This window comes from Centruroides sculpturatus, unplaced genomic scaffold (assembly GCF_000671375.1).
Source record: "Centruroides sculpturatus isolate CEXI.00-Female unplaced genomic scaffold, Cexi_2.0 scaffold334, whole genome shotgun sequence".
Lineage (NCBI taxonomy): Eukaryota > Metazoa > Arthropoda > Arachnida > Scorpiones > Buthidae > Centruroides > Centruroides sculpturatus.
The window spans coordinates 680,074-702,047 of record NW_019384688.1 but is presented as its reverse complement, the minus strand read 5'-3'; the positions used below and the strand labels follow the sequence as shown (position 1 = coordinate 702,047).

General features: G+C 32.2%; 1 protein-coding gene across 4 annotated transcripts; it reads right to left on the bottom strand.

Annotated features, from left to right (window-relative positions):
• Window positions 1-1,451: 1,451 nt before the first annotated feature.
• LOC111627114 (coronin-2B-like) lies at window positions 1,452-20,956 on the bottom strand. Of its 4 annotated transcripts, none has more exons than XM_023370671.1 (4): window positions 20,694-20,943; window positions 15,447-15,494; window positions 5,993-6,190; window positions 1,456-1,704 (listed from the first exon to the last, which is right to left on the bottom strand). In XM_023370671.1, exons 1-4 carry the CDS (start codon window positions 20,742-20,744, stop codon window positions 1,666-1,668), a joined length of 336 nt encoding a protein of 111 aa, XP_023226439.1. In that variant the 5' UTR covers window positions 20,745-20,943; the 3' UTR covers window positions 1,456-1,665. The 4 variants fall into 4 exon arrangements, with proteins under 4 accessions (XP_023226442.1, XP_023226439.1, XP_023226440.1 ...); XM_023370672.1 differs by lacking the exon at window positions 1,456-1,704 and adding an exon at window positions 3,492-4,404; XM_023370673.1 differs by lacking the exon at window positions 1,456-1,704 and adding an exon at window positions 5,857-5,917 and having other exon boundaries at window positions 20,694-20,942.
• Between the last annotated feature and the right edge of the window lie 1,018 nt (window positions 20,957-21,974).

Sequence of the window (21,974 nt, the reverse complement as noted above, 5' to 3'; positions counted from 1 at the left end):
AATTTGTTGAAAGAGCATCCCTTTGGATGCTCTTTCAACAAATAATCCATTTAATGGTTAAATTTTGCTTTACCTTTTGCAAATTATTGGTCGAATCTGGACTATTGGTCCAGATTCGACCAATCTTGTCGCTACAGGAGTCGGCGACGACGTTTTACGAGTCACTTTATACGAATACTGCTACAATTTTTTCGCTACATTATAGGAATTTCTGTTATAGGAACACACGTTATAGGGGGGGTCGACTGTACAAAACTATTTATCATAACTGAAGGTATCATAACTGTACCTTTTGCCCTGTATTTAGTTTTGTTTTATTTATTGTTTTATATTTTGTGTGCACTATTTCTTATAGGAGAGGGAGGGGGCCCAGTAAGAGGAAAATGTCTAGGGCCTAAAGTGGGTTAATCCAGTCCTGTACCCCAGCTGAAGTCCAAGTAATAATGCTATAACTTTGAAATTACAACACACCTTCCATTTATGTTCTTGATAATTTACTTTTGCAAGAAGTTGCTTCATACTTTTGTATGATTCTTTCATGTACTTTTCATGGCTGATATGAATAGAAAGCTTTTGTTACACAACAAAAACAAAATATCTTTAAGGCTCACGTTGGAGGAGTCAATGAAGAGTCTCCATTCTCATTGTTTGCAGCATATATTGAGAGCTGTCGTAAGAATGATTGTTTTCTTTTCTTTCCATAGACATTCAAGAAAATGTACTTTAAGCTGTATAGGAATACATTTCAAGAACTATAGAAAAATGGCAATTTTTCCAGAAATTTGACATATTTGGTTCAAAATCTTAAAAATTAGAGCCAAGTTAACGTTTTTATTGTCATATTCATATTCAGCACTCTTGAATTAGTAATATTTAGTTATTTCGCTTTTGGAAGCTTTTTGGCTGTTGACCAGTGTAATCAGCTATTATGTGTAATTGTTCTCACTTTTACTGTAATACATCACATTGATTCATAAAGAGCACAAAACTAGTATCAACATTTCCAAATATAGAAATATTATTGTGGATATATTTAACTTTGCCTATATCAAATGCATCTGGTGAAAGGTCATTCTCAGTATTAATTAAAACGTGTAAAAAATTATATACGAAACTCACTGAGTGAATCAAAATTAAACTCTTTAGCTTTTTATACATCAAACAAAATGCTTTGGATAATATTAATTATGATGAAATAATTGATAATTTTGCTGAATTAAAGACTAAAAAACAGAATTTTTAAATAAAGTTTATTCATATTGATATACTTACTTTTTTAAAACTATCTTGGCTTTTATTTAAATTATCTTTTTCATTATTCAATTTGCTTTCCATGGGTAAAATATTATATTATTTAAATATTAACCAAAAAGGTTAAATTAAACAATTAATATTTTAATGTAATATTGTTATTGTGTAACAACTTTTGTTAGACATTTAATAAAATAAATTTCAATTTTTTTTGTCCTTGTTGTTGCCGTCAGATATGTTTGTATGACGAATTTTAAAAATTTCATCAATATCTTTCAAAACAGACAGTTTAACCGGGCCCTGCTAAAAACTGAGCCCTAGACATTTGTCTATGCGATGATCCTGCTCTGCTGGGGTATACAAAGTATTGTTGTTTTCTCTGTGAGAAGGATAGCAGAGATAGAGCAGCACATTTCAAAAGGAGAGACTGACCATACAGGAAATTCCTTGAACCTGTATCAAAAAATGTTATTTCTGAACTGTTAGTAAAATGCAGCTCAATCACACTACCATCATTGCATATAAAATTAGGACTTATGGAAAAAATTTGTCAAAACCATAGATCGAAATGGCCCAGAATTTAATTTTTAGAGAGACATTTCCAAACATTAGTGAGGTAAAAGTTAGAGGGGATATTTGTAGGTCCATAGATTTCCAAGCTTCTCAAAAATACACACTTTGATAGCGTACTAGTAGGTGCTGGAAAATAAGCTTGGAATGCTTTCAGGATGGTGGTAAACAATTTTCTTGGAAATCATAAAGTTTCTAATTACAAACAAGAAATTACATTTTTTAATTATTATGCCTTTTTGTCCTTTTTAACTATTTATAATTTATTTTGTATACTAGTACTTTCTAAGAAATTACAAATTACAAACAACATGCTGTCGTGTTATGAAAAGATGGTATGCAACATGTCATTGAAAATGCACAAATGACTTTTTGCATCCTCACATTGACTTTTTCCCTGAAAACTGCAGGTCTGTCAGTGACAAACATGGGAAGCATTTTCACCAAGATGTTGCTTGTATGGAAAAGTGATACCAAGGGAAATAGAGCCCGGCAATGTTAGCAGACTACTGCTGGAACATTACATGTGAAATGCTTGCAGATTTATACAAGTCTGTAAATAAGTGTCATACATGCAAGTGATATTCTGGGTATTTTATGCTTCCACTATTTATTTATTGATAGTTTTTATATATCAAAAAGTGTTCTGATGGTTTCTGTGTTCCAACTCTAATGAAAATTACATTATGTGTATGTATTCAGATGTATATTATGCAATTTATTAAACATTGATGTACCCTGTAAACTTGAGCCAATTCTGGTTTTTTTATAGCCATTTTTGAATTCATCAAGTCAAAATCATTAAGAAACATTGTTTCTTAATGATTTTGAAAACTTTGTTTCCAAAGAAAACAAAGTTTTTATTTGTAGACCCGTGTTATTATGCATAATTATCAATCATCTTACTGACTGATAAATTTCACTAAATTTCAAACTTTTACCAGCAATTTTACGTAATTCCCGAAATGATGTTTATCAAATTTATAAAGTACATGAAATTTCTTACCTTTTGTTCTTTTAATAAAGTACAGTAGATTCCCCCTATAACATGGTAGATACATTCCGTGTTTTATGAATTCCATGTTGTACGAATCACTTAAATACATGAGCCAATCACAGCCCAGCACATATGCAGTTTAGGGACTATGGCTGTTTGAACGGTTTTCTTCCATAAAATTAATCGATTCTAGACTAATTTCACTCAACATTTCCAAAACATGTATAATTTTTTGGGAATAATCCATATAAACTATGCTATAAACAAAAAATTGTAGGATTACTTACCGAGTGTGCACCGTTCGATGATGCCATTACTTAAGCTTATTTTCGTCGTGGAGCAGCACATCGAACGGCGGGCACGTGTTTCCTGATAAGTTATTTTTCTGCGAAAAATTCACTGAACTTTGGAGATATCATTAATATAAATATAATTTTTATGGCCGTTAAATAATAAATGGTTTTTAGTAGGTTTACTGCTTGTTTAAACTCAACGGTTTGTGCAATATCTGCTATTAGTCTAGATTCGACCAATCCAAGTCGCGACATGAGTCGGCGATGATGTTTTACTGTATTATACGAGTCTTTTTTAGTGTTTATACGAATACAATCGCAATTTTTTTTGCTGTTTTATACAAATCCGTATTATATGAACCCAAGTTACAGGGGGGGTCTACTGTAACATGAATTTTAACAAATTTTAATAAAATGAATCAAAAACACATTTTTTGTATTATTATTATTATTAGAATGATTTAATCAATATAAAGAAACTAAGAAAAATCCATTTCAGCTTAATATTAGAATTGTGTGTACAAAAATATCAAAAAATTTGTTGGGAGAAAATATGCTACTGCTTATTCAAACATGGCAAACTATCATGACATTTTGAGTTATGTAATTTTTCATCTTCCTTGAATCTGCATTTTGTTGAATTACACTCTTCTTTACATGAGTACCTTTGGTACCCATCACCTTCTGAAATTGATGTTTTTTTTGTGCATTCCCTTTGAGAAAGAGTAATACTTGATACACACTATTGTAAGAAATTGTTTGTCACATAGCACAAACTAGTTTCTGGTATACAAGTGTGAAAGACATCCTCCTTTGTTTCCAAGTTATCATTTTTAGTAGCTAGTATTACTGCCAATATATTCTGCAGATTGCCTCTTTCCCTGTCCACATCTGGTATTCTTAGCTTCATTATATTTCCTACTTTGGCTACAGTAAACTTCAACTCTGATATTTTATTCATTTCAGCTTCTAAACCTGTCTTTGTGTTCACTTGCTTCTACTCAACTTCTTCCTTTCTGTTCTTCGTTGTGGAAAGACTGATCACTTCTATACTAGACTACTTTGTTTGACGAATCAGGGATAATCTATAGATCAGTCAGTCAACCTGATGTCACATCAGGTTGACTGACTGATTGGTGGCTGTTCATTTTCAATACTTTTTCTGGAATATATTCATTGGGTCCTTGTAGTTGACATTGATTTTGATGTAGTGATTCAATTATTTCTTATAGCTTCTTTTCGGTGGAAAGATTACTACAGCATCATAAAGAAAGTTGATGTCTTCAGCCCAACCTTTAAGAGTAAACCGAACATGGTTTCATAAGAACTACATTTAATGCTTTAATGATATGATATATTCTTCATGAGATGCATAAACTGTAATCCCTTCGTCCAGTGTTGGGTTTGGTTACTTTCTAACCAAGAGTTTCTTGACAAGAATGCATTATTTATCAAATTTACCATCCTAGACTGGCAATTACGCATAATGTCATAATGTCTGGTAAATTTGATTAAGTACGATTTATAATTACCATTATGAAGTGGTGAGTATGCATAATCACCAGTAAATGTAATTAATGTGCAAGATATGAAAGAAATTTATTGCATTTACTAAAATTATGTGAGATTCCAAGCTACAATTTTGTAAAAATCATTGTTTTATTATTTTAAGAAAAATAATTCTTTAAATAAAAGTTAACAAAAATGAAATTGTTGGAAAAATCAATAAGTATTATCACAAGATTCTCTCTGTGATAATACTTTTTCTAAACAACTCCTCTTCCTGGAGAGACAATTCACTGAGGGAAGTAGAGAGAAAATATGGGATTAGACAACAATAGTTTCCATCTAATATTACCATTTTTGAAAACATTCCAATCCAAAATGATGACTTGAGCTTTATAAAAATGGAAGAAAAGATCAAAAAGATCATCCAGTTCAGCCACCCAGGCCCATTCCCATTGGTGGTTGCAAGTCCATTTGATTAGCCAGTTCAGTCATCCCCAACCAATCCAACTGCCAGCAGATAACAGACACAAAGGAATAGAAATAGATAGTTATTGCCAATAAGGACAGATCCACATCAGAATGATCACCTTCTGAAGACATCAGTCATAGCATCAACAAGGTGTTTATCTACCTAGACCAAATATGAACACTATCTTTCTCAATTAGACAGAATTAGTTAATAATATAGTAACAGTTTTAAAAGGTCATTTATATTTGTATTTTTGATTATCCTATTATGAGTTATTATGTAATTGGAAATGCATTTAATGCTATTAAATAAATTGTTATTTTTATAGTTACTCTCCAAGTTGTGTGTATTACTTCCGGGATTTCCTGTCTCTCTTATTTCCCTCCTCTGTCCCACATATGGTGCCACTTTTGTATTGAAAAATGCACAATAATTATAGAAAAGGTTTCTCACACATTGATGATTATGCATAATCACTGGATTAATCACTTTTACATATACACTGTATAAATTATTTACAAAAAATAAAAAACAAAAGTTAAAGCTTATTATTCTTCTGTCATTGATTTCTTACTGGTCTTATAATTATTATATACATTGTAATCATAAGTACAAAATTTAGTGTTTATACTTTATATATTGCTAATATTTAGCTTTTATTTCTCAAACTTCATTATATTTAGATGTTCTTACTTAATCTAAATAAAATTTAAACTTTATATACTGACTTTATTTTCTTTTTGATTAAATCTTCTACTAAAACATTTTAAATGGCATTTTTTGTAGTATTTTCTATTTTTATTGCTGCTTTATATTTTTTAATTTCTCCTAAAAAATTATAAAGCACTATAACAGATAAGACTATTCAGATTTTGTCTTATTTTAAAATAATTTTCAACTTACCTTTTCAATTGGTATTACTAAAAATGCACCACCACCAGCAGTTTCAGTTACAACAGCAACAAATTTTGGATTAGCAGCACAAAAATAACTATCATGTGCATTTTTTGTAATTTTTATGCATTCATAACAGTTATCTTTACGAGCTGGACTACCGTATATGTGACGAAATTTACTTGTACGAACACCACGGAAAGAAATCTGAAAATTAAAAATAAAATCAATGTACAATGAACATCACAATTACTGATTTGATTCAAGTTAAATAATGGATAATTATTATGCTATATACACTACAAAGGAAAGTTAAATACAATCTAAACACACTCAACAGCAGAAACTATTGATTAACAACACTTCACACCTCTTATGCTTACTCCAGCACACAAAATTTAATAAACACAAAAATGTTTTCAGCTACTTTAAAGGGACTTCATCTGACAAAATAGCCATATTTGTACATCAAACAAGTTACAAAATATTTAAAGATGGATAGAATTAGTCAGTACTATTTTATAAATTGTATATCAAACTGAAAATTTGTAGAAGACTGACATTTTTAAAACTGATATTTTTTAGGTATCATGTTTCTGTTGACTGAACTTTGTTGACTTTTTTAAAATTATATGCAGCGGCGGCCTTATCCATTGCGAGGCTCTGGGCGGCAGATCTTTGCGAGGCCCTGGGCGGCAGATCTTTGCGAGGCCCTGGGCGGCAGATCTTTGCGAGGCCCTTGTCCTTTGTGCAAAGTATGTGAATTGAAATAGTAGGCACTTATTAATATATACTGTACTATAAATTTAATTTATTTTATTGTTATAACTAATAGCCAAGGATAAAATAAAAAGTTTTAAATATCAACTTTTTTCTACTTGGTTGTTGCGCGAGGCCCCTCCAAGAGCGAGGCCCCGGGCGATTGCCCTGCTCGCCACCCCCTAAGGCCGCCACTGATTATATGCATTTAAAAACAAAACTTTAAAATAATCTAACAACAAAAATCACAGTTATTTGTCCTGTTTAATTTGATATAAAATAAGTGTTTGTTGATATAGATTTGATTATTTAAAATTCAAATTGCAAACAAAGAAATGCAAAAATAAATTTTAGTATTTTGTAATTGTATTATTTGAAAAATCTCTCAATTCTGATTGGGGAATTGTTTATTTTCATTGCATTTACCGTTTTCTATCATCTGACAAAGACTTGTGGCGATGTATAAAAGAAAATTTTAGTTTTTGGTTTGTTTATATGCCATTGTGGTAAATATGCACATTGACACTCCATAAAAATTGCATTAAACTGAATAATCAATGTTTTTGCTTATTTCCTTATTTGCATTTATATTTAAAAAAAACTACACATTAATATAATTAATAATACTTGTAATAATTCTGATGAAAAGAATGGTAGGAAAATCTTTTGTTGCAAAAAAATTTTATAAAATTTGAAAAATGTAAATTTTTATCTTGAATTTTTATCTTAAAATTTTGCCAATAGATGGAGCAAGGAGTATGCTAGGTAAAGGACAATAGCAAGGTTATGAGAAACCTATTAGTATAATGCAGTTGTGGACAAAAGTCAGTCTTGTATCTGACACCAGGGCCAAAAGTGTTAATGAGATATTAATTATTCTCACCCTGCTATTACTACTAAAAAGGGTACACTTCCTATTTGCTCATATTTCCATAAGAAAATGTGAATAATCACATAAGTAATCATTGTAATTAATAACACATTAAAAACCCATGCCAAATAAAAATTTGAATTTACACATTTTACCTCACTGATAAGTATACCAATGGCACACATGTAATCTACATCCTTCCTCTTTCTCTTCCCCATCATCTCCCCCTTTCTTCAACCCCCCTTAACTCCTTCCTTCCTCTCCTTTGCTGGCTATGCCTTTCGGTGCGGCCAGGATCTATCAACTAACTATACCACAAGGATCTATACTTAATAACTTGTTTGTTTGTAGCCTACATTATTAAGTCCTTTTCTCAAATTTCCTCTTCCTTTGTAAACATCTATGCTGACAACACAATACTTGTTAGCACTTGTCACAACTTATTGCAAAGTGATATTAACAAACTGAATGCTTCATTTAAGAAACTTAATTTTAGTTTTACTAGTATTAATTTGTAAATTATGATTTACAGCCTTGTTAAAGTTCATTTTTACAGAACTTTTTATATTAATAACCACATTTTAGATGTAGTTGATACTGTTCAGGATCTTGTTGTCTTTGATTCAAGACTTTCTTTTAAATTTCATATTGAACTATTAACTTAAAAAAATCTCAATCCATAAGAGCATGTTGTGCAGAAATTTCAGAGTAATTTCAAGTAAAAGTAGACTATACTTCAGGCTTTATTTTTTACTAATATACAAACCTTTACCAAATCAGAAAAGTTGGAGTGCTGATGAATGATATAAATTAGTCAAACCTAATTTAGCTGATACCCTCACCAACCATAAAAAATTAGGCAAACAGATCTGTGTTTTTGCAATAGGAAATTCCTGATAAACCACTTTGCCATCTATCAATCCTCCATAATCTGCCAAAGCCTGCACAAACATGCATTTTAATATTGCTTTTGTTTTTGTTTTCAATAATTCACAACAGGTGCAGGAAATGAAGTTTGACCTACATGTAAATCACTTCAGTCTGATAACAACTTGTTAAATTTCCCTGATGGTTCTTATCAATTACTTTTAATCCAATAATGTCTGAGAATCTATAAAGCCATTGAGAAACATTCATTAAAAGTCTTATTGTCACACATTTGGAAAGAGATAGTTAAGGGCACTATCTGATGTTGAAATGTTAAAAAACTTTTATGGCACTCTGCAAATCCTTTCACAAATTTGTCAATCAGTCCCACAATAATTTTGTCACCTCAGTCTGTTTCTGGTTTTTGGTTGCAAAGGTGGTTTACTGTGAATAAAATGATGTCAGGAAAGATGAGACAACCCACACTAAAAAAGAAGCCAAAGAAGGGTTGTTGAAAATGCAAAGTTTTTGGAAAAAATTCCAATAACAGTGGTGTAATGTACCATATCATTGCACTGGACAACATGCTCTGAAGAAGCAACAAATGTTAATTGACCACTTCTTCAACCCCAGTAATTAAAGATAAGACATTACACACAAGGTATCTTTTTATGACATATTTATGGTAATGCAGTAGACAATTCAATCTGAGCATAAGGAAAGTATATAATCAATGCATTTTTCCCCCTCTGTTATACGATGCACATAGGCTATATAATTTGAGTGAAAATGATAACATTACCCCCAAAAAAAAAAAAAAAGTAATTTTTCATTGTTTAATTAAAACAACTATTTTACATATTTAAAACTCACGGAAGAAACAAATGTCTTCATACTTCTGCCATGTTCAATCATGAGTTTTAAATATGTAAAATACTGTTAGCCACTTTAATTGAACCATGTAATTTTTTTTATTTAATTACTCACTTTTCAGGTTGTCACCAGAGGACGTTTTAAACTGTTTTCACATAATTTTGTAGTCTGTAATAAAAGGTCATCTGTGCAGGGAACTGTTCCTTGTGATTAGACATGGCAAAAGTATGACAACATTTTAATTTTAAATCATTTTTCATTTTCTCAGTATACCTTATGTATATTCTCAGTATAACATGCTTAATTTATTGCAGTATACTGTGTAATACATGAAATAAACTTATTTTTTCTCCATGCAATGTTATAAACTTTTTCTGATAGACCACCAATCTCACTAAACCTTCAAATTCATGATCGAACAAACAGTGGCTTCTTACAAGATTTGACTGTACTGATAATGCTAGCATGCAAATTTAAATTTTATGCAGGCACCAAACCAAACGAGTTTATATACAGTAATACCTCGACTTACGCAAACTTGGAGTTACGCGATTTTCAAATCTCGTCGATTCGTCTTTTGTTTGAGCGCCACGCAACTTTTGATTACTCACTCCCCCCCACACTATTGTCCGGCTTACATGTTTGGACGTGTAGCGCGGAATCAACGCATAGCTACAATTTATTTTGTGTTATTTATTTCTGTGTTTGTTATATCTACGGAGACTCGAGAGACTCTATGTGGTGATTTCTTGTAACAGTGAATGAATCAAAAGACAAGATAAGATTAACGAGAACATTTATTAGCTTACATACGTCCGACTTGGATTTTACACAAATTGCGAAATTATACCCCGACTTACGCGAATTCGACTAATGCGGTTATCTCTCGGTCCCACCTATCGCATAAGTTTGGGGTATTACTGTATCTTATGTGAACTAAATACTAAAAAAACTTAATTTTTTCATACTCACATGAGAATTTCTTGTAAGACATTAAAATGCATAGAATGTTTGTAAAACTAAAGATGTGAAAACAGTCATTTATTTTGCAACTGTGTATTTACACTCAATAAAAATTATATGTAGTTTATATTGTAGTTAACACAATATTACACTTTACTCTGATCTTAAATAGTTCAATAAATCATTGTAGAAACAATGACATACAGTAGAGCCTCGATTATCCGACCCCCTATCAACCGACCCCTCGGTTAACCGACTGTCCTAGTCGGCAAATTTCAAATGTCCGCTATTGATGTGNTAGTAAAAATTGTAAAAAGCAATAATTTTATTGTTAAAAGTACATTGAAATTCTTTTGAGTTAGGATATTTATTCCCAATTCTTATATTTCAATGCAGCTCTTCTTTCTAATTCATTATGAATGAGGAAATAAAATTATTAAAATTTGAGTATGCAACTTTCTTTTCTTGCAAATTGAATTTACTGTATACTGAACTTGGAAATCCTTTTTCTACTTGGAAAATGTTTCTCAAAAGTTTAAATATCTGAATACTGGGAGGAATATTAATTTAACAGAACAGTACTTGATAATGACATCAAAATTTACTAGTACCAGTTTAACTTTGTATTTTTATGCATATAAAGACTGTCCAATTGAAAATATCACACTAATGTCTTTGTAAAAAACTTTAACAATACCAAAACAAATTTATATTTGAGGCAGTGTTAGCAGAGCCTCTTCTATGTAGATTACAAAATTGTTTCCCTCCTCAAAATCTGATTAATCAATTATGACTTTAATTGCAATGAGGAATCCAAAATATCATATAACCAAGAAAGATCATGTGATTTTTCTAAGACAAAATTAAATCATCATAAAAATAAAATAGATATTTTATTCTGAAAAATAAACATCACCACAATTAATAACTTTTCCCCAATGAGAAACAAGTTTATAAATTTATCTATACTAATATTATAAAGAGGTAATGTTTGTAAGTTTGGATGCAGGGGGTAATCTCTGAAACTACTCATCAGATTTCAAAAAGTCTTTCACCAATACTTAGAATGGAACTTCAGGGTGGACATAGTCTGTATATTATTCCAGTAAATATTCATATAAGATATCATCTAGGTTAAGGCTTTTATGTCCAAAGATGGCGCTACGAGTACGACGACCTAAGTTTGCTTTTCTGTGAGGCATTATGCTTTTCTGTGAGGATGAACTAAAGCAGATCTTCTTCTATCTATCTATATAAATAAAAATGTAATGTTTGTTTGTTCCTATCGATTCCTTTGAAATTCTGACACTACGTTGTATTCGAATATGCACATGTTTTTATATAATATACATGTCGAAATTCCTCCCACTGGGGGGAGATGGTTAGGATTAAGACTTACCGTAAAGAACTCTGCTTCTATTATACTATTTTAGATGTGGTTTTTTGCGTTTTTGATTGTGTTTTAATAGGGTATGTCAACAGAATATACACTAAAAAGGGATTTTTCAATATTTCCCCCATGGGGAAAGTGTTATACTAGATACATTTTGAGCCACAACAACGCATGGCGGGGTCTGCTAGTTCTTCATAAGTGCTTAGCACCATAAAAGGAAATTTATAAAGATCTTTTAACTAAAAGCAAGAAATCTAAAATAACACATTTTTTGCAAAAGGTAAAGCATGGATCTGAAGATAATGCAGAAAAATGCGCAGAGGATAAGGATATCTTGCCAAAAAGAAAACGCCTTTGGTTAATAGTGCTTAGTGATGACGAAGAAAACATTGTTTAATTTATATTAATATGTATCACTTCTTAAGAAAATTTTAATAAAGATATTTATCTTAATTATGAAAATATAATAGCATGTTTTTTAATTTTTGGAACCTAACCTCCCCTTTTGTACTAGTTCTTTGTTTTGTTGAAAAGTGTTTGTTGGCAGCTATAGTGTTGTCAAATGCCAACAGAAACGTACAGACATTATCTTAGGTTTTGGTGCAGTAACAATCATTAACCAAAAAAAATACTTGATATCCAAATAAAGACATTTGAAATATTTAAAAAAAATAATCACTGAGTAAGAAATGACAGCTTGGAAGACAAGCTCCTAAGAAAAAAAATTTGACTCTTTTGTAAAAATAAGCTTGGCTTTTTGAAGTGGTACAAGAGTTTTAGCTATACTGTTTTCTTAAGCTTGTCACTTCAAAGCAAAGCAAAATGTATCTTCACCATAAAAAAAAACTTGACTATTAACAAAATTGTCATAATTTTACTTGGTCCAAGTTCTTTACAACTCAGATGTTTTTGTTTGGTTTATAATTTCCTGTATATTCACTTGAATTTTACTTTATTAATATTTGTATAATTATAACTTTCCTTGTAATTTTAAAATTTGAAAATGTCCACAGATGTTCACACTGTCAAATGCATTTGTTCTAATACACTTACTAATTTTTACAGCTAATGTCCTTATAACAACAACAAACATTACTAAATNATGTCGAATGGTGACACTCGGTAAGTAATCCTACAATTTTTTGTTTATAGCGTAGTTTATACGGATTATTCCCAAAAAATATATACGTATTTTGGAAATGTTGAGTCGGATTAGTCTAGAATCGATTAATTTTATGGAAGAAAATCTTTCAAACAGCCGTAGTCCGTAAACTTGATACGTGTCGGGTTGTGATTGGAAGGATTCGTAAGAAAGCGGATTCCTAGAGAATGGAACGTATCTCTATCTTATAGGGGGGGTCGACTGTATGTAATTAATGATCATAGTAGTAACTTTATATAACCAGAAATTTTTTTGGTTAACTGATATAATAAAAAACGGGTGTCCATAACTTTGTTTATAGAAATATAATGTTGCTAGCATGAGTACATGTGACAAAGTGACATTGCAGAAATTGAATGACAAAGCAATATCATGCATTATCCCAAAGTTGCTAGCACATCTGTGTGGCTTAAGTTTGTTCTCAAAATTTGTTGGGCCGAGTTTGATGCTTTGCTATTTTCCATTAATTGCAATGAGGAATCCAAAAATGTAATAAAAATTGGTGGTCCGTGATTTTGTTTCAGATATGGTAGGGTCAAAGTGACAATGTCCATGCTCTATGATGCAACTGAGTACACTTAACCAAATTTAGGGGGCAAAAATAAAAAGAAGCATTGTGCACACCTAATGGAAAATTTGTGCAAAAAATGAACAAAACAGGACAAAGCAATTGGCATAGACCAGGGGTCGGCAGTTTGTCAAGTGAGAAGAGCCAAATTGTCATGAAAACAGGATAACAAAAGTACCAGAGAGCCGCATATTAATTTAAATGTGCGAAATATGACTCACGACAGAGGCGCCTCTAGTGGCCGTTTTCGGCATAATGTTACACGGATGGATGGACACGCGTTCAATAGGTTATATATATAGATATGCTTCAAATGCTACCACTCTTATGCAAATCATATTGATCAACGCGAGTGTGGTCATGTGCGGACGGAGAACAAGTCGAAGTTTGTTCGGCGGCTCTATCTCATAAACTCATAAGTTATAAAGCTGCGGTGAAATGAGGTGAGATGAAATTGGAGTTTATTTCCGAAGAGCTGCAAACGTCTATGCAAAGAGCCACATGCGGCTCGCGAGCCGCTAATTCCAACCCCTGGCATAGACTATTAAATCACCTCTCTGTGGTGGCAAGCATAAAGATCACCTCTTCTGTCTACAGCAGGTGTAAGGATCACAGCTTTCTTTCTGGCTCTGCCTCAATTCTATCATAATATGATAAAGTTGGCAATGTCCCTATCCTAGTTTAAATTTATGTGAAGTGTATCTGAGTTTTAGTACAAAAGGGATCAAAATCAATTCATGGAAGATTAGAAAGGTAACAAATGGGCTGCATTGGAATTGTCCATTTATCTTTTTTTGTTACTAAACTAGTTCGAAAGCTAGTTTTACCTCCATTTTTTTGGCTACAACTTCAAATACCAACTGGACACTGAATTCATGAGGGGTTTGTAACCATGTAATGTTCAATTCCTCCCATCCATCAAGGATTGCAGTTGTCAAATCTGCAACAGTGGTGTATTGCTTACCTATAAAGTTTATGGCATAAATCACCACCTAGATCCTCAACTGGGTTCAAGTCAGGCAAACAAAATGGCCAATTCTCAAAGAATATTCTTGTACATAAAGAAGTTTCTGGTGGACTTTAAAATGTTACATTGTCTTGTCAAAGACAAAGTTTGATCCTGCAATCAGTTTTCCAAGTAAAGTTGAGGTTCTATTTGGAGTTTTTTTTACCTTTAATGACTACTAGATTTATGAGCCCACTGTAGCTAAATGCCTTCCAAACTATCATTGATTTGCTAATTAAAACCTATTTTGAGTAGCCCATCAGTATTTGTAGCAGTAGGGACCATCAAGATTGAATTTCTTATTGGAAAAGCTAACTTTATGCCAATAATTAGTATTAAAGAAATGATCAAGGAATTCCATATGAGTTTTGAATTCAGCAGGGGAACAGATCTAATTTTGACCAAATGTATATTTTTACAGCAGTTAGCACACACTGTGGATGGTAGATTGACAAACAGACAATGAAAGTTCTTCCTTGATTTTTCAACTGACTTGTTCCCTTTGATGGCAAGTCACAAAATGGCATACTTCTGATTATTGGTTACTTTGCTCTTGCATTTGTTGAACTTATCAAAGCAGCAATTTATGTTGGTGTCTTTTTCATCTGGAGATTAAGTTTCAATTTCTTTCTCAACATCTGTCAGATCCTTCTTGTTACTTTGCATACCAATTTTGGTCATGATTAGATTAACTGTTAACGAAATAACTGCAAAAACCTCAATGTGATATTTCAATTGGATAGACTTTAAAGTAACTAATTTGTTGTGGACACTGCAAATTGTGACATCAGAGAAGTATGGTAACAGTGTAGTTTTGTTATGTTTTTGCATGCAGCTCTTAATTCAAAAAATTAAATTCCCAATAATAAATATAGTGACAAACAGGTTTTAAATAAAAACAACAAATTAAATGCTCTAGTTAAACAAATATAAACTTAGACAAACACAAATTAAAATGATTTGTTATAAAAAAAACACAGTATATACAGAATATATCGTACCTGGGAATAGGAACATTTTTCAGTGACGGCTGAATCAGGAACACAGTGCTGTTCAGATACAAAAAAATAAAATGTGACAAAAAGAAATAAAATAAAGAAATCAAATTAAAAAATAAAAAAACAGAGTAAGTAACAATTATTTAAATTTGTTAGGGTATCTCACTCATTTTCATTAGAATATGCTTACAGTAGAACCTTTAAGCCATAACAGAGGTTTTGCACTATCTGTGGCAAACTGTAAGCAAATACACTATTTTTCTTATAATTCATAAAAGTTTTGCCATGAATATACTAACATGTAGATGTTGTCATATCATCCTGGCATACTCTTTCCAACCTTCACGATATGTTGATGCTGCTATTGCTGCCCTTATTAGAAGAATGTTCTTATTACCATCAATGCAAGTGCTTGTTAATATTGAGTTAAACACCTTCAATTTGGTGCACACAGCTGATTTTTCATGTGGTAAGTTCATGCATGTGCATAACATGATTAAGGAATCTCTATTTCCAAACACAACATTATGCAATAAGGAGGAGATGTCAGTAGTTCAACTTCCATCACTGTACCTCAAACCCTTTCCATACATTCAGGCAACATAACTTTCTCTTGCCCCTATCTCCCCTACCAAATTTTCACATACCCATCTGCAATGATAAAAATAAATTCTCCACTTTTGAAAAACCATGAATCTATGCTGTACCATTGGAGAATCTCATAACGGCAATGAACAAGGTATGTTGGGGCCACAACACAAATGCTTGTAGCAGCCTAGCCAAGCACCAGGATGATGTGGTGAAAGGAAAGGATATCACAGAGCTTGCGAAAAAAGGTGTTTAAAGAGAACTACAATCTCATTATGAGCTCAAATAACACTACTCAGATGACCAGAAACTTGTATTTATATGGGAATCTCTGCTTACAACCTTGGAGCCATGCAACTTAACCTGCCCAGCTTGTGGATTGCCCTACTTAACTTGACCTGCACTTGACCTGCCCAGCATGTGGATTGCCCTATATAAACAATTAAATAGTAATATACATCTGCTATCACACATTTAACATGGGTCTATCCACACACATGCTGCATGATGTCATAACATCTAGTGTAATCAAACTTTGTAGCAAGCTCACAAGTTTTTTAATTTTAATTTTTAAACATGTTCCACTTATATTAGAACAGTGTATTCTATTTTTAATTTTTCATTTGCCTGACAATAATGAACATAAGTTTGCTGAAAGCATGAAAGCACTAATAAAAATAAAAAGCTGTTAACACTGCACTCAGTATGTCTTTAATTCCTAATGCTGTAAGTTTGTAATTTATGCAAATATCTTTATGACATTTGGTGTGTAAATACTTTAATATATCTGTTACATTTGCCAATTGTTAAAAGTTTATAGTAATAATATTTTTGTGAATTTGATTATATCAGGATCAGAATAATTTTCACATAACAATTACAAAATATTCTATACTTTTGTTCAAGGATTGTATAATCAAAGTATATTTTAAATCATTATTTATAGGCAGAAGTTGGAGATTCTAAAATTCTATAACAAGGAGTCTAGGGCTTGGTGCTACAGATTCTATAGAGACCAGATTTACACATCCACAGTTTATATATTATATACAGAAAGATGATATGATGATAAAATTTCAGCAGAATAATAACTAAACAAATTTCTATGAAAGATCATATATTCTACATTAAACAACATTCATAACATGCAGAGATCTTCATCATATTTTGTAAATAGCCTAGGATTATACACTTAAGTCAATAAAATAGAAGTATTTAACAATGGAATGTGAAGAGTTAAACTCTTCAGTTATAAACAAAGGTCAAATTAATCTGATCAAATTTAACTGTTAATGCAACTATTTAAAATGAACCAAAAGGATTCCAAGACAATACATCTTTTGCATTAAGAAAAAAAAATTCTGTGTTTTAAATATTGCTATTTTGATCCTGTAGAAGTAAAGAAGAAAATTTCAGGCATAAATTTCAAGTGGAAAGTGCTGTTCTATGACAAGAAACTAAAATCATAAATATAAAACAAAATTTTTTTGTGCTTTTGTAACAGCTAGTGACATCAAATCAAGGACATCCAATTTCTCAAGTTCTTCAAGGAATCAGCATCTTAGCTGATAACAGATTATTTTCCTAAATGTCCTCTTTTTCAAAAACATTTTAATTCTGATATTGGGTTAATTATTATGAATATAATAATAACTATTAAGTTTCTTAAATCAAGATTGCAGAACATTTATTTAGAAACTTGTAATAGCAATTATTTTTAAACCTAAAGTTGTCCTGACAATGCCTGCTAAACATGAATGAAAATGTTTGCTTTCTTGTACTTTCTTCTTGGGGATTATTGCATATGTGTAGTGTCGATTAACTTAAAGTTATTTGACATTGTGTATATCACTTTTTTAAAACTTAAGATTTTATCAAAATTGCTTAATTTTCATTTCTTAAAAATATATTCAAAAATTAATAATGCTTCAAAATTAAACAAATATGAGACCACCTGGCTTAAGTTTTAAGAGGCAAAGACAGGATCTTCTGTCTATAAACTCAAAATAAGAAATTTCAAAAAGAAGCTAATTTAGATGATAATCAGCAAATTAATTTTTGATATGGTCATTATATAACAAAATAGAAGACATGGATAAAATAAAATCAGTTGGCATTATGCAATTTTTATCATTTGATGTACACCACATAGAAATTGTAATAAATCATGAATAAAAGTATCATTTTTCACCACTTCATCTAATGAACCTTAAAATCTTAAATTATGTGACAACTTACTTCTATTCTTTATATATTGACTGACATTTTAACTGATTTAAGTGAAACAAATAAATAATAAACAAAAGAGTATTTATTAGGACTAAGGGACATCATCACAAATACCTTTTTTTCAGTAATCTCTCTTAACAACAAAACCTTATAACAGTTGACTTATACCCAAGAAAAAATAACTGCAAATATTAAACCTGAAAATTATCTTAACTGTCCAGAAAAATCACATCATTTGAACAATTTTTAAACAATTTGACATCAACAATTAGCCAAGTACCTCTTATTATATAATGTAAACTGGATTTAAAAGCAGGAAAATTTGAGCAACTTCTTTTCAAATGTCTTGAGAAAATAAATAGAAAAAATACAGATGAGAGAATCTTCTGATACATGAAATAAAAATTGAAAAAGTTTCATCTATATATGGAAAAGTCTCAATCTATACAAATATTTTTGGCTCATAGAAAATTAGAAACAAAATAAAATAAAATAAATTTTTCAAGTAAAAATTCCTGATAAGTCTCAGACAAAGATTTTAAGTCTTTTTACAAACCTTCCAATAAAACAAAAGAAAATATAAGAATTAATTCTTCTGGATAAATCCTTCTGAGAAGAGAAATAGCATTGGAAATTCTTTATACTGTGAATGCCAATCAAGAATAAGAACAAATACATAAAATGCCAACTCTGAACAAAAACAAAAACTATTTTTTGAAATTATTGCTGAAACCAAAGAGATAGAGTAGTGCAAGTTTTCATTTTTTATACACAGAAAAATTTTCATCAATGTCTAATCAGCAACTTTCAATCTAGTTACATTGTGTCATCACACTTCAAATTAGAAAAATGCCCAATACTGTTGTGGCTGGCACACGAAGAAACCAAAAGCTGATTAAATCTAACTTTGACACAATATTAATTAAATTAATTAACTCCTTAATAAGTTCTCTGGAGTATGTAAACTAAAAGCATACTAATTTTAACATCTTTTACTCATGTTTGATATTAGGTTCATATTAACTGTATTAGATGTAATTCACTTATTGGCATCTTTGAATCATATTTTACAACTTACAAATCAGTTAATATCAATTATGGCATTGACTAAGTTATTTCCTAATCTCTTCTTTGGAAAAATATCTTCTGTTGAAATTTATCATAAACTAAGGCAAAGTGAATGACCGTTGAACAAAAACAATGATAACCGCCACAAGTTTTGAGTTGCACCCAAAAGATTGTTTTGGAAATGTCTATCAACTTATCTCACTTTAAAAAAACACTTCATGTATTAACTAAATTATTACTGAATTTTTTTACAAGTATTTTATTGTCTTTTTCTCTGTCGAAACGACGGCCAATTTCATTACGTTACGAGAAACAAAGTTTAGAATCGCTCTTCTATTACTTCCCGCGAGAATAAAAAAAAAAAAAAAAAAAGAAACTTCATTAAATAGCTTGACGGCGCCGACGAGTAGATACGTTCGTGTCGGAAGGATGAGAAATATCCGCCAATAGAACGTCCGACGGGAAAACCAGAGTTTCCGTCCGGTTCGGAACTTTGATTTCCTGAAGTAATTTTAGTTAAAGTCAGAATCGCGATTTCGTTTTAACGATCGAATATTTACGCCGAAAGCTCGGATGCGCCCTCGACAACGCCTCTGCACGAGAACGATAAATTACATACGCCGATATAGTTTTACGAAGAACCATCGTTTCATTAATCGCAATTAATAATTATTATTAATCAGAAAAATATTTCGTCGATCGAATCGACTCTGAAGAAAATGACGTTCCGTCCTCGACGCAGCCAGACCTAAACGTCATCGTCCCTACGTAATCAGTGGACTGAGTCGTCTTAGCTTCGGTCGTTTGGCTGATTTGTCCTCGCACACTGATCTTTAGGCGCCGGTCTGTCTCGCTGGGCCGACGCGTCCGACAATCGATCCGTCACGATCGATGACGGAATGTCCGCGCGACAGAAATATTCTTTCGTGTCCGGCAAAGGGAACAAACGATGTTGCGACGGCCGAGCGTCTCGAATGACGATGAAAGAATATTTCCAGCGGCTTTAGGACGTTCCGTCGAGTTACAAAAAGAAATTCGTCCGAAGCGCCGAGGCGAAAGTGTCCGTCCGCCCGTCGCGGACGGTCGAAGGTCCCGGCCGCGGGCGTCTCTCCCGGTCGGCCGACCGCCGCCCGCTTTCATCCTCCGCCATCGGGGTCGACGCCCCCCACCGACGATCGGAGGATGTCTCCGTCAACGCCCATCCACGAGTTTCCCGCGAGAAACTTTTTCTGTCCGGAAGGATCTCTTCTCTCGTGCATCGCGAGAACTGGAGCGAGGACACTCTTCCAGCCAACGCCTTGGTCATTCGGCCGGACCGAATCTATTCCCACATTCTTTTTCGTCGCCCGAAAGCGGGCCACTCACCTTAGGCGGGGGCCTTTGGTTGGCGCCGCCGTCGGCCACGGTGGGCGACATGACGCGGCCCGATGCTGCTGTTGTCGCTGTTGCTGCGGATCCCTACGATCGACGACGCTTGCTTCCGGCGCTCTCCTTCCGTCGTAAACCACTTCACCCTTCGAATTCGATGATTTCTCCGACAGAAGGCGCGTTTCTTTTTCGCCCTCTGTCGGCAAAAAACCACAATCAATAGCTTTCGGCGTGGCTTACGTTATACCAGAGTCGACAGATATACTGGTCCTTGCCAATAACTCTATACTACAGTACTGTAGTTTAATAAATATTTCTGCCACTTCGATCGCTTCGATCGCGTATAGTCGTAAGTTCGGATGAAGCATAGAGAGAGTCAGCCGTAAACATTCGAAATTCTTTTAATATATGAAATTTTCTCGTTTTTAACTCAGATATTACTTTTGTTTTTTTTTTAAAGGACTACTTATAAATATTATTTTAATTCGGTTTTGAACATTAATTTTTCGTAAATGTCGTTAATATTTACATTTCTATTAACTGTCACTTTCACAATTTTAGACTTTAAATTGATCAGACGGTTTGTTTTGTTTTTTCTTACAATTTGTGTTCATTTTTGAATATTTTTGGGAGTTTTCGTTAAGGGCAAGAAAACGTAGTCAAAAAATTCATAATTAAACTTGTATATACATTATTAATATGGGATGTCTTCGGGATTCCCGAGAACTCTCTGAATCAAAGAGAAAAGGAAATGATGAGAATTATACATTTATTTATGGAAATGTATAGAAATGTTAAACCATGTGTTAAGATAGGATAGATTTAAAGCGACAAAAAAAATATAGGATTTAAGGTGGCTTTGGAGTTTATCAAGTGAGAAGAGTAAAGACAGTAACTTTATTTGAAGTTCCGATAAATATGCCAAAAAGTTGAGCGGTAGGCGTTGCAACACAAAGCATCATTCAACCTTCCGTTGTTTGAATAAATATGACTACATATTCCCTAGACTTTATTTATTTATCCTGTAGGCCTATGCCATCTTATTTATAAGGTAGAAAAATATAGCCCTGTACTCAGTGGTGATATTCGAAATATTTAACAAAGGGTTCGCTAACAGAAAATTTTTCCTTAACAATTTTTTTCGCTCAAATGGTTCATTAGCAACATTAGCGCAAAAACTGACCTTAAGAACCACATAAATAAAGATGCGTTCGCAAAATTAAGTCAGTTAAAATTTAACATTGTTTATGGCAGAACTATATTTTTTTGATAAATATT